Below are 13,506 nucleotides of genomic sequence, written 5' to 3'. Positions count from 1 at the left end.
AGACCGGCGACCAAAAGAACGGCGACCAAAAGACCGGCAACCAAGAGACCGGCGACTAAAAGACCGGGTGACCAAACGTCCGAGCACCCCTGAATTGGTGTCCAGCCAATCGCAGGGCACAAAACCACACAGGCCCACGGAGAACATGCAAACTCCAGGTCCCCCACTGTGAGTCCGACACACTAACCATTCAGCCGCTAATTTCTATAGTCAGATGATGTCCAAGTAGTTTAAGTGTTTAACATTTTACCAGTGGAAACACCTCTCATCATCTTCTTCCATTTGACCTTTATAGTACTGGAAATGCTTAATACGCTAATGTGCATGTCCTAGTATATTCAACTCAGCTTAAACAGATGAAGTATTTGCTTCATAACTGTGAGCACTCTTTTTCAGTTATTTTCTGTACCACTTATCCTTACAAGGGTTGTGTGTGGGGTGCTGGAGCCTATCCCAGCACGCTATCGTAGGTCACAAGCAGACAGACAACCATTCACGCTCATATTCATACCTAGGAGCTATTTAGAGTGTTCAACCAGGCTACCATGCATATTTTTGGGATGTGGGAGGAAACGAAAATACCCGCATAAAACTCACACAAGCCCAGGGAAAACCTGCAAACTCCCCACAGGAAGGTCCAGACATTGAAATCACAGAACTATGGGGAGCGACGCGCTAACCAATCATGTAACGGGCCACCCATGGTGAGCACTTTTCCTTGAATTTGACGTACAATTATTTCTAACAAATATGTAGTAGAAAATTACAGCTATGACACATTAAGTGTGCTGCTCAAATTGCATATTAAACACAAAATGTCCTTTTCGTTTAGCAGCAGGGTGGCAGTTCTTTTCTTCACCACACTTTACAGTTACTTATCAAAAGGTCGTAAAATTTCCTAGACAATTTCATGTATTGAATAAAAACTTGACTCACTACAAGTCAGGAATCATTGACACTTTTGAAGACACTGACATTTGACCTCTGGTGAACGTACAAGTTTGCAAGTACACAAACAACAGGAATAGGAGTAACGCAATGTACATAAAGGCGAAATAACAGCAACAAAGAATAGACAAGCGAGAGAATATTTCAATTTTTTTTGCTGGTATCTTCTCTTTCAGCTTCATTTTGGTAGTAAGCACACATCCACGCACGCACAAATATTCTGCACCATCCATCCATCCATCCTGCATCGAGCCCCCTTATTTTCAACTATTCTTGGAGGAGGAGGGAGGGCATGTTGAGCTCCGTGGGAGTGCGCGATTCCACGCACGCACGCGATACCGGGGCTCCACACTGCGGCTGAGCATCAGTCACACATCATGACGTTTACAGTCTTCGGCAGAAATGATGTCCCACGTTTACATTGGATCCAATGCACGAACAATTCCGAACGCCGAACGACTGTCCGTCCGTTAACGCCAGGGCACTTGTGTTCGTGTGAAGGAATGCATTGCACGGATGCATCAGCCTGCAGAATCATGGGGCGATGCGCGTGCACATATCAACACAAATCCCCCTACAAAACACACACACACCTGGAGATCCGGTTGCAGTGTGTTTGCTTTTTTTTTTTAAGCACAATGGAATCTCTTTAGATTCGAACATTGGTCGTCAACGTGCTTGGAAAATAAGCCGAATGAGGAAATGCCAGGTATCTAAAACCCAGCCGCTGAAGTTCTAGCGTATTAGTTTATAGATAAAATCAAGGTCTTACATCAAATAATGTTCATATGAATTATTTTCCCTAAAAATGAGACCACCGCGATTTCTCCCCGATATTAAAAAAAAGGGAATTCACCGCATCTTCCCCCTCCGTTCGTTGCAGATGCCAAACACGCCGAAATGTCAATATTTTCCTCATAATATGCCAAGTTTTGCAGCTCACTGCCTCTTTGCTCAACGTGAGAACTCGCAGCCAATATTAACGTGATGAAGAAAAAAAATTGAGATCACCATTATTAAAGCACAAGTAATAACAGATCACCGGCACTCACTTCCGAAGCTGCTCCCGCATTGTCGCGAGCGATTCGGGCAGAACACAAGCTCCAATATGGACTCAATATCGGCGAAAAGCTTTTCCACGCTTCAACTCAGCACCTGGGTCGTACTAGAACAACCTTGCCCGAGCTTGTCCGTGCTTGTGATTATCCGCGTGTAAGCACTGGTGGCTTTGCAGTTTTCTGGGAGGCTGACTGACTATCTCACTACCTACAGAATGAAGCCCACCGAGATGGAATAGAACAAAATAGCAACTTCCGCTCAAATCCTTCCAAAATAAATGTTTTCGTTGCCTTGATGCCGTAAATCATGATATGTCAACGCATCCTCAGATCCTATGCCACATATTTGTCAACCTCGGCCAATTGCTCCCCTTATTAATGAATGCATTTCATATTAAGCAAAATAAAAAAGACATATACCGGGACATATGTATTTCCATTTTTTTCAAAGTGGATGGGATGCCCAATCAATACGCGCTATATTCAAGATTCTGTAAATGTCACTGTATGACAGCTTGACTGTCTGGGTACATTGCTTTCTGACACGCTATATTTATATAGTGAAAAGGTGGACATGTGAAAAGGGAATGCACGTAGGCAAATTATGCTTAAAGCAGGACAATATTAGCAGTCGATGATGATGTTTTCATCTGCTACCAGTGACCGAGACAATCCGGATTAGAGCTGAAATTGATTAAACGGGATACGTTTTACAGAAGTACTTAAAAAAATTCTGTATGAAAATTGTTAAACAGCGTACACAATCTGAAATGATCATAAAACATATAAAATACAGGGAAAATGTATAAGTCGACAGGTATGATGCAAAGCCATGTAAACGCTGCTGAATTGTTGCTGCTATATTATTTTTATATAACGTCTGGATTTCAGAATTTCCTACCCCCATCAAAAAAACTTCAATAATGCATGCACAAACTACAAAAACACATGTACTATATCAAATACCAGATAGTAAGTATGATTTAAATGATCATTATTCTATGTTGAGGAATTAAAAAAGATATGTTCATATTCATTTGTTCATTTATCTTCCATACCGAACATCCTTGTGAGAAAAGTTGGGGTTGCTGGAGCTCAGCCGGTTTAGGGTGAAAAAACAATCTCTACCTAGGACTGGTCGCCAGTCAGACAAAGAGAGACACTCACAATCATACCCCCACCACCGGGAATCGAGCCCGTGCCTGACCACACCTAAGTCAGGCAAGTCAACCTCTAGACCACCTAGTCGTTTAAAGCTCGAGAAATTAGCTAGTTTTGGTCAGAGTCATTCAATAGGCCTTCAAATTAGACCTTTGGATACTATGAGGTAAATGACTTGAAGTTATAGAACTTAAGCAATAATACAATAAACAAGGTGCATCACAAAGCTTAGTCAATAATGAATATAACTATGACTTTTCTGCATGGAAATCTTGGTTGGTTCATTCACATTCACATTTATATGTTATTGCCATACCAAAACAATCTCAGGTTTTAAAGTCTGACAGGCAACAATGTCTCAATTGTTCTTTAAATTTGAATTAACCATTCTAATACCACCAAAATTGACCAAAATTAACAATCACCCTAGAGCTGCAACACTTGATGTATTCAAAATAAAACACTTATTTTGAAAAATAGTGTCTAACTTCTCCTCAAGTTTTTTTTTTTTGAACATGGTGCTTAACTAAGATTTGGTGGAGCGCCCCTTCCCCCATTTGAGTGTTCATGAAAGAGAAAGGGCTGAGGTTTTCCCAAGAAGCTCTCTGCTTTTCAGCAATGAATAACATGCGGAGGAGAGAGGGTGTCCGGGGGGGAAAAAAGCAAGGGTGCAAAGCAGGACAGCGATTAAACAGACCCAAAAAAATAAAATAAAGAGGGCAGCATCTGGCTTTATTTTGATTGAAAAAATGTTTTGGTGGGTGGGAAAAAAAGTCAGACTCAACCTGTTATTTATTTGCCATTTGTCAACTTTCATAGGCCGTCAACACTTGCCTGTTCCGACCTGTGTGTGCATGTGCATGCTTTAAAAAAGAATTCCTCAACATTGACTTTAAAAGGATAAATTATAGAAAATGAATGCTTTACCTCACTGATAGAGATAGAGATACCAATTGCTTTCAGTGGGCAGCCAATTGGTTAATGGCGTGACTAAAAATCATAGCATGTCTGGAGAGCCTACAAGTCTAAAATTAAACAACAAAGTCAATCATTCATGTTTGACTACTTCTGCAAATGTGTCTGTAAATGTGCTTTCCAGCCTTTATGCCCCTCTGTGAAGTGACAGTAGCTATATTTCCATTCGTATTTTGCAAACCTGAAATTTTGCAATGAAAAACTGCTAATGGAAATGCTTAAAAAACACTATATATATAAAAAAATAAGAAAGAAAAGCCTTACAGTTGTCTATTACACGGCTCTACTATTTCATTATACATTAAAGAAATACTTCTAGCAGGTTTTCAATGGTTAAACAGAGATTCCCCCATCTTGAAGGTCCATACTCAGCAAATTTGCATTATTGCTGTGTATAATACTTTTGAAAAAGATTTAGTACCTATTAAAACTGAAATGGCCCTATATACCGTATATTTTTAAGTGTTGCAATTTACATATACGCATGCATATACTCATGTATATGTGTATATATTTGTGTGTATATGTGTATATATTTGTGTATATGTGTATATATTTGTGTGTATATGTGTATATATTTGTGTATATATGTATATATTAGTTGTGTATATGTGTATATATTTGTGTGTATATGTGTATATATTTGTGTGTATATGTGTATATATGTGTATATATGTGTGTATATATGTGTGCATATGAGTATATATTTGTGTGTAAATGTGTATATATGTGTGTATATGTGTATATATATATATATATATGTACTGAATTAATGGTTGGCTACGATGGGAATGTAGGCCGTGCATGGGTGTGAAGACGTGTGTTTAAATGGCACACTCACAGTGTCTTGGTCGCCAGGTTATGTCCATCTTTTTCTCTGCATTTGGAGATAAAAAAAACCCTGTCACTTCATTTTCCCTTCTCCATGCAACTTTTGCCTCAACCATCGTTATCTTCAGATGTTTTTATTGAGAAGAATTAATCAGTCATCTTTCAGATGTACCACACATGAAAATGCTGCTAGTAGTTGTCCCAATGAAGAAGAATGCTTGTCGAATTAGCAAAAAAAAAAAAAAAAACTGCAGAAAAGTCATTCGGGATGGGAGGTGGGAAGCAGATGTGCATGCTCGTATCACATCTCAAAATGAAAATGCTATGCATGCAATGATGTTATTGCTGGACATCTTTGAAACACAAAGAAACATGCATGAATACAACCTGTTCTGTTTTCATCAGTGATGAGGAATTTTTGATAATTGAGCTTAAAAAAATATTTATTTCTAGCTCCTCGCATAGTATAGAGATTAACTCCTTGAGATAATGTGTGCTATGTACAGTATAAAAACTAATGACCCTAAAATGAAAAACTTCGGGCTCCTGATAATATTCACTGGTTGCACAAACATTTGTGTACAACTGTATAGTACCAGATACCCAAATTACAGTTTTGCAGTAATATAACTTGCAAATCAACCAACTAAAACCTAATTTTCTCCTTTAGTAACTTACTGAGAGAAATCGAAAATGGTTGTACTTCTCTCTTTTAACATCCATTTTGACTATCTGTACTACTACTACACAATAACACAATTACTTTCTCTTCTACCATGTAGCGAATATTCCTAATGAAACAGAACACATTCATATTTGGCACAGAATAAAGTCTCGGCCCAAACTCCAATGTTATCTTATCTTCATCCATCCAAGAAAATTCAATTTGCACTTGCAATAGATTTTTTTGTTGCAAAGCCCAAGAAGAAGCAGACTACAAACAAGCATCCGTGCAATGTGAAATATCGCAGTGATGAATGATGTGAAAACCAAGGTGTGTACCTGGGATAAGAGTATGGAAAATCACTTCATTCACACTTAGGGCCTGATTTACTAAAGGTCCCAAATTGAAGGTATTAAATGGCTTGTTTACTCAGTCTAACAGATTGCACTCTTTGATAGCCAACAGATGTAAGACTGGTGGAGACCACCATTTTTATAAGTAAGGTTTGCGCTACAGAAACAGAAGCTCAAAAAGTTTTAACTCGGACGGATGTCTAAAATGAAATAATTGATATTGCATAAACTTTTTCTTTAACTGACTTTAAGTTATACATTATTTGCAGATCCTAAATTGAACTGTAGAAAATTCAATATCCCATGATCATTTTTGTTAATAGAATTTCAAAATGTTCTCTTCTGTTCTTGATACTATTTGCATCAGGTTTTTATGAGTCAATTTACGCATAATAGATTGTTTTAATTTATTTACTACCTGTATTTTTAAGTAAAAACTACAAAATGACATGGCCTATCATTTTGATTGTTTGGCAGATGCAGTCAGTTGTTGATTATTGACATCATTTTGGGTGATCAATCAAGTTTGTGACTTATTTTTTCCTCAAACCTTTTGTAAATAAGGCCCATAATGATTAATTGATGCAGAAATAAGAGGTTTCAACGACAACACAATATACATTTAGCAAAAACGCACAAGTAAACCAACCAAAGACTCCAATCCAAGAGCAATTTACTTTTTAAAGGAAAAATCTTCCTCACATTATGTTAAAGTCATCTTTTCACTACTGTAATAAAGTACTCACTTAATGTAGTAGGGCACATTGTTTGGAGAGGTACTCTGCTCGAAGGGGCTGTCAACAGATCCTGCAGAGGCAGACATTGGGGCAAGATTTTCAACATGTTCAAAACTGCATCTACTATGTGGTGTGCAATGTTCCCTCTAATTTTCCGTTTGTCTGGGCTGAAAGACAACCTCCCTGAGCGCATTGAGTACCAGTATAAGCGACATCATCATTGCTCGCTATGGGCACACCAGTATCACACCTGACATAAGCAGATGCATATCAATGTTCCCTCTAATTTTTCATGTAAAACATGCTGTAAAACACGAAAAACATAAGAGTGGACAGCAGTACTGCCACTGGCTGTTGCGTAAACGGCGACATCATGGGGAAAGGGGTATACTTTTTTTTTTAAGTTTGGATTTTATTTACTGCGCGCCATATGATTGCTGCTGCGCAGAGAAGACGAGAGTAGTGCGCAATTGCGAACTCGCGCAGCTTAGAGGGAACATTGGTGTTGTGCATTGCTTTTATTAAAACAAGTAGAGTGGACTCATAAAACTAATTTGTAAACAGTACAACAGCTTTGTTCTAACAACCTGATGTCAGCAGGATTGTGCCTTGCAGGTAACATTCCTGGAGGTAAAAACCCAGATTGTGTGCACACAAACATTAAAGTCACTTTGTCTCATTTGTGCATTTGCCCCCCCCCCCCCCTACCCTACTTTAGCAAGGTGTGTGCATGTTTACGCTCAATTTTTCACTCCTGCTTTTCTGTCTACTATAAACCTTTTCATTTTTGTAAGGAATGGTGCCAGGGTACTTAATATGAGTGACTACTGCTGACCTAGATGTAAAAATAATGAAAAGAAATACCTTGTCAATGAAAATGCACCAGCTTACCATGGAAACTAAGTATTCTTCAATTTTCTAGAAATAGGAAAATCAAATCTAAACAATGACAGTGCTTTCTGTGGGTGTGAGAACAATGAATTGATTGGATGACGTGTATAGTTTCCGGAGAAAATTCGCAAGACTGTTTGAAGGTAAGTGGAGTAGCCACTTAATGGGAACACCATCCATTTTGTGGAAGTATTGGCAGGTTGTACATAAAATGTCAATGTGTTGGATTTTTTTTAGCTATACTTAATGAAAGATAATGTTTAAATTGGTAGCTAAACCATGTGTTAAGCATGGTATTTAATTTCACATCTGTCTTAAATCCAAACAACAAACATTTAGCAATTTGGCCAGTCTCTTAATACTAATGTTAACCCAGAAGTTTGACAAATTTTTATTAATTACCATATTTTCACGACTATAAGGCGCACTTAAGTCTTGAATTTTCTCCAAAATAGACAGTGCGCCTTATAATCCAGTGCGCCTTATATATGGAAAAAACAGAAAACCAAAAACGAAAAACCACCACTGTCGGATATTAAAAAAACAAAAACGCCTGAACTGAAACAATACTGTTAAATATGCAGATGCCATCTTAGTTTACAAAATCTTCCATCATATAGCTCCTCCCCCACTGCAAGATTTTATACAAAAAAATTCAAAACATCAACCAATGGCTGGCTCTAGAGGTGACTGTGTAGTGAGTGCTTCATACATGGAAGTCAATAGCAATTACCGTATTTTCACGACTATAAGGCGCACTTAAGTCTTAAATTTTCTCCAAAATAGACAGTGCGCCTTATAATGTGGTGCGCCTTATAGTCGTGAAAATACGGTATATTAGTTGTTGAAATGTAAATTACAGGTGACGTAATTAATCTTATTAACCCCTTAACATCTTTTGGACAGACATATTTAAACTTTGGCAGTAGAATTGAAGGCTACAATTATGATTCAAGCCTTATACCATGTGAAGAAAGCTTCAATTATAATTTATGCCTAATACCGTGATTTGTTAATCACGCCGTCTTGGTCAAATGACATCGATGGGTCTTTGTACTAATGGCGCAATCAGAGATTGCTTGAGCTTTTCTCACCCTGAAATATGTTTGATGCCGTGGTGAAACGATTTAAAGTGTTCTCTCTATGATTACCTCGCTTTAATGTGGGATTGGATGTGCATTACAAATCATATAGTTGTATCATATTATAGAGTTGCTAATTATATAGTGGCGGCCTGGCGGCTAAGTGGTTAGTTAGCGCGTCGGCCTCGCATTTCTGGGGTGTAGGGTTCGGTCCAAGGTGTATCCTCATTGTTTGGACTTAGTAACAGCGTAAAATTCAAAGCATTTTAACATGTCACAGTGTCATTACAAAACCTAAAGTCCAGGATCATATTGAAATTTACCGACAGGAATTAAAATACATGACTAAACCATCATTACAGTGTTTCACTAACCGTGGAGGCCAAAGTCTTTATGTGCATCCATCAGCTGCTTAAGATGACCGCTGACTGAGACCTAATAAATGAAAACAACCACATCAATAATACAAAACAAGAAACACAAGTATTCACTCAACCTTTTAATATCCTTTGAGAATTTGAATTTCTTTTTATACACAATCCAATGGGATGGAGCGTGTGGTTAGCCTCATAAGTTTCGGGTCCTGGGTTCAAATCCAGGTCAGGTCAACCTGGGCCTGTGTGGGTTTCCTCCAGGTACTCTGGTTTTCTCCCACATTCCAAAAACATGCATGGTAGGATAATTGGACACTCTAAATTGCCCTTAGGTATGGGTGTGAGTGTGCATGTTTGTCCATCTCCTTGTGCCCTGTGATCAGCTGACCACCGATTCAGGGCCTGGAGTCAACTGGGATGGGCTCCAGCACCCCCCGTGACCCCAATGAGGATAAAGCGGTTCAGAAAATGAGATGAGAGATGAGAGACACAATCCAATGACATGGAATACAAGGACCTAATTAAACATCCTGACTTGAATCACACATATGCTAGAGAATAATTCACATGCTGCCTATCTCCAGCACCGACCGAGCTGGCATGTATCGGAAGTCACCGTTATTCAGCCACTCTGTAATTAACAACCAAATGTGAGAATATTACTCATGAAATTAAACCCTTCAAATGGGATCTGAGCTGATTTGACGACACAAAGCCTTATGATGCTGGTGGGCGTGGTTCCCTTCAGGAAGCAATCTGAAAAGGTCCACAGAAGCTGTACTAATTCCAATAATGATCCCTTGCCATGCATGGGGTTCACGTCAGGAGGTAGCAGAAACTGATTATTTTTGATCTGAGCAATAGAGAAAAACTGACTCATCAAAAGTGTTTCAGCGTTTCCTTACAGAGTAAGTGTGTAACCCATCAGGAATGATTTGCTCACCTAATCAACCATCTTTTCTCTGAAGGCTGCACTTGCGACAGGGGATGATTTAAAAATAATGCTCAGGATGTTTATTTTTGACCTTCAAGTTCATCTCACTCAAGCCATTTGCCTCTAGTTGTTACCCTCCACCCCTCGTATCTATAGTGACCTAGTTGGAATTGCACAAATGAATAGGAGTGCAAGGAATTTGGTGCAATTACTCAATGAGTCAGAGCCTGTGCTGGCCAATTGGCTTCACAGTGTTCTGAGCAAAAACCATGATAATTTGTTCAATTTGAGCTCAGTTTGAAATGACCTGCTCCCTTCTGGTCATTTATTCGTGCTGGCTATCTGAGATCAATGAGGAAATTCTATCACGTCATTCCTTTTTGTCTGGCGCTTTTACATTCTACTTGTGGGTGAGTCACAATTTTAAGTCTTCATGAGCCCAAAGCAAGTTTTTGGAATGTAGGAAGAAGCCCAGAAAAGCAAAGTCAAACAAACGGCCCGCGGGCCGGATATGGCCCGTCTGGTGGTTTGGTACGGCCCGGGGAAGAAAGCTGCATTGTATAAAAAAATATATAAATTTTCTTTAAAATTTGTAGTTCTTGTATTATCCGCTGGGAGCGCAGTGTTTTAGTACGTGCAGACAACATGAATTGACATTTATTTATGTTCTTATGTTATTCTCTTGTTCATAATACATTGTTCATAATGTAAAAAGAAAATTCTGTTAATAAATATTTTTTTTATAATTTACTCATTCTTTGGACTAATTATTAGTATTAGTAACTAATACAAAGGAAAAAAGTGGGCTTATTATTAGTTCTATGTAATTTTGCAATGAGTTTACTAGTCCGGCCTGCTTGACCTCAAATTAAGCTGTATTCGGCCCGCAGCCCAAGGGAGTTTGACAACCCTGCTATAGGAGTTCACTTTTGTATATAGTCCTCCCTGTAAGCAGCAGAGAGTACGTACCTGCAACAATTTCCAGCGTGTGTTGAGCTCGTCAATGCGTTCCAGGTTGCTGGGCGACAGCTGGAGTTCCGGCAGACTGAAAGTGGATGCCAATTGGTTCATATGTGTCACGTCTTCCTGAATGGGAGCAATCTCTTCTTGGAACTCCTGTTTCACACAAATCCATTCAAAGAAATTGGACACATTTTAGTGTAAAGATTGTTTGGATGGACAGAACCATTAATCACACCTTGACTCTTTGGATGTGCTCAGGTAGTGAGTCGATCAGAAGGTCGCAGACAGGCTCCCAAGAATTTTTAACCCTTTCTGCTTGACTCAGTTGCCCATCCACCAGGTCTTCGGCTTCCAGGAGCTCCATCAACCGCTTCAGAGCAAGCTCAAGCCTTCTCAGCCAGTCGGCAGAGTTGCTATTGAGCTGCTCCCATTTGGTCATCACGTCATTCGCTTCTTTTCGCAGGAGTCGTCCAACATTCTGAGCACGCTCCATTGAACCTATGTCTGGGGGTGTATACAAGGACTTCAATCATAGTCCTATGACATCACTTCAGATAAGTCATTTTAACAATAGCCGCAACTGCTATCTAATTGTGTATTTTTTTTAAAAGTTAAATTTCTGGCTACAAATCAGTTTTTTCACCAAACAAGATGTGAGATTTGGCTTTAAAAGCTAAAATCTTACATTTGACCATCATTTACTCATTATCCGCTAATGACAACAATAGATGTGAAATTCATCTAAACTGGCTGCTCATCTTTCATTGACTGCCATACTAGTATGTCTAGTATGGAGAAATAAATGTGTCAAAAGGATCCGAAGTGGCCAAAGAAGTTTTTTTTTTACAAAAAACTACCGTATTTTCACGACTATAAGGCGCACTTAAAAGTCTTAAATTTTCTCCAAAATAGACAGTGCGCCTTATAATACAGTGTGCCTTATATATGGAAAAATATTTATTCATTGAGGGTGCGCATTATAATGCGGTGCGCCTTATAGTCATGAAAATACGGTAAATTGTATTCCAAAATGAAAAAAAATACATTGCAATAAATTGCTCTACAAGTTGTTTTTTGCAATATTTTATGTTCTTGCAGTGTTTTGTATATTCAATTGAATTTAGTTTTAAAAAGACATTGCATTTTATTATTTCTATGTGACCACCAAGAAATGAGGATGGCGTATAAGTAAATGCAGGTTAAATACCGTATATGTACACACTCATATAAAGTGCCACACAAAAGATACTGTGCGGATTTAGTGCCGCAAGGAAGTGCCTTTTTCCTTTAGCTATTAACAGCTGGATTCTTGCCTCCTCTGTTCTATTTTAGCTGGTGGCTCATAAACCTTAGAAGTTGACTGGGCTGTTGCCATGGAATCACCAAGTTTGTTTGTTAACCTCCACATGTGACCATTGTGATGTGAATGTCAGCTCCAAACACTTTGAGTGAAAGGAGGACTCTTGTACATTCCTCTAAAAGCACCACCAAGGAATAACTAAAGAAATTGTTTAATATTATTACAGTGCTATAATACCCCACATCCAACCCAAGATAATAATCACAGGTTCTGTGCAATATATCTGCACAACAGCTTTGGTGTTAATGTTTACTGAGATGGGGTGAGCCAAGAGCATGGACATCCACCCAAACCACGCACATATTATCCCCATATCATTGTTGCTCATTCATGTACCGTATTTTCACGACTATAAGGCGTACCGCATTATAAGGCGCACCGTCAATGAATGACATCTTTCCAATATATAAGGCGCACTGTATTCTAAGGCGCACTGTATTATAAGGCGCACTGTCTATTTTGGAGAAAATTTAAGACTTCTCAGTGCGCCTTATAGTCGTGAAAATACGATAATTGCTATTGACTTCCAGGTATGAAGCACTCACTACACAGTCACCTCTAGAGCCAGCCATTGTTGATGTTTTGGATTTTTTTTGTATAAAATCTTGCAGTGGGGGAGGAGCTATATGATGGAAGATTTTGTAAACTAAGATGGCATCTGCATATTTAACAGTATTGTTTCAGTTCAGGCGTTTGTGTTTTTTTTAATATCCGACAGTGGTGGTTTTTTGTTTTTGTTTTTCAGTTTTTTCCATATATAGGGCGCACTGGATTATAAGGCGCACTGTCTATTTTGGAGGAAATTTAAGACTTTTAAGTGCGCCTTATAGTCGTGAAAATACGGTAAGTCAAACCCGTTTTTGAGCATGTTACCTCGTCGCTCCGGTGATGGAGAATCTTGAGGCAATTCAGAGAGGAAGACTCCGACATCATCAAGTGTCTTGGTCACAATAGGCTCTTTGGCTCTTACGTCCCTCCTGAAACCCTAAAACAAGACACACATCTTATTTATTTCATATGGTGTGGAAAAAAAACATTTTTTTCGGGGGAACCAAATCAGCATAAAATGTGACTTTAATTAAACTTGCAGTATTTCAGTTTACACACAGTCATGCCTTTGACTTCAAAAATGTAACCACAGCATGTGGTCTGATTATGATGATGAAACCACGATT

At 38.7% G+C, this 13,506-nt stretch overlaps 1 protein-coding gene across 8 annotated transcripts in view; it reads right to left on the bottom strand.

Annotated features, from left to right (window-relative positions):
* dmd (dystrophin) overlaps nucleotides 1-13,506 on the bottom strand; it is a 105,816-nt gene that overhangs the window by 17,262 nt on the left and 75,048 nt on the right. For 3 of the 8 annotated variants that reach the window (XM_077732996.1, XM_077732771.1, XM_077732930.1), the window contains exons 55-60: nucleotides 13,205-13,316; nucleotides 11,207-11,475; nucleotides 10,978-11,124; nucleotides 9,075-9,135; nucleotides 6,737-6,797; nucleotides 4,984-5,019 (exon numbers count right to left, since the gene is read on the bottom strand). In XM_077732996.1, the coding sequence (XP_077589122.1) occupies nucleotides 4,984-5,019; nucleotides 6,737-6,797; nucleotides 9,075-9,135; nucleotides 10,978-11,124; nucleotides 11,207-11,475; nucleotides 13,205-13,316 (686 nt within the window). Of the gene's footprint in view, nucleotides 1-2,000; nucleotides 2,206-4,983; nucleotides 5,020-6,736; nucleotides 6,798-9,074; nucleotides 9,136-10,977; nucleotides 11,125-11,206; nucleotides 11,476-13,204; nucleotides 13,317-13,506 lie in introns of those variants that run through there. The other 5 variants (XM_077733306.1, XM_077732854.1, XM_077733069.1 and 2 more) reach the window with 2 other exon arrangements.

Source organism: Stigmatopora nigra, chromosome 1 (assembly GCF_051989575.1).
Source record: "Stigmatopora nigra isolate UIUO_SnigA chromosome 1, RoL_Snig_1.1, whole genome shotgun sequence".
In the NCBI taxonomy this organism is placed as follows: domain Eukaryota; kingdom Metazoa; phylum Chordata; class Actinopteri; order Syngnathiformes; family Syngnathidae; genus Stigmatopora; species Stigmatopora nigra.
The sequence above is the reverse complement of the archived record's forward strand: the minus strand, read 5'-3'. Positions and strand labels throughout refer to the sequence as shown.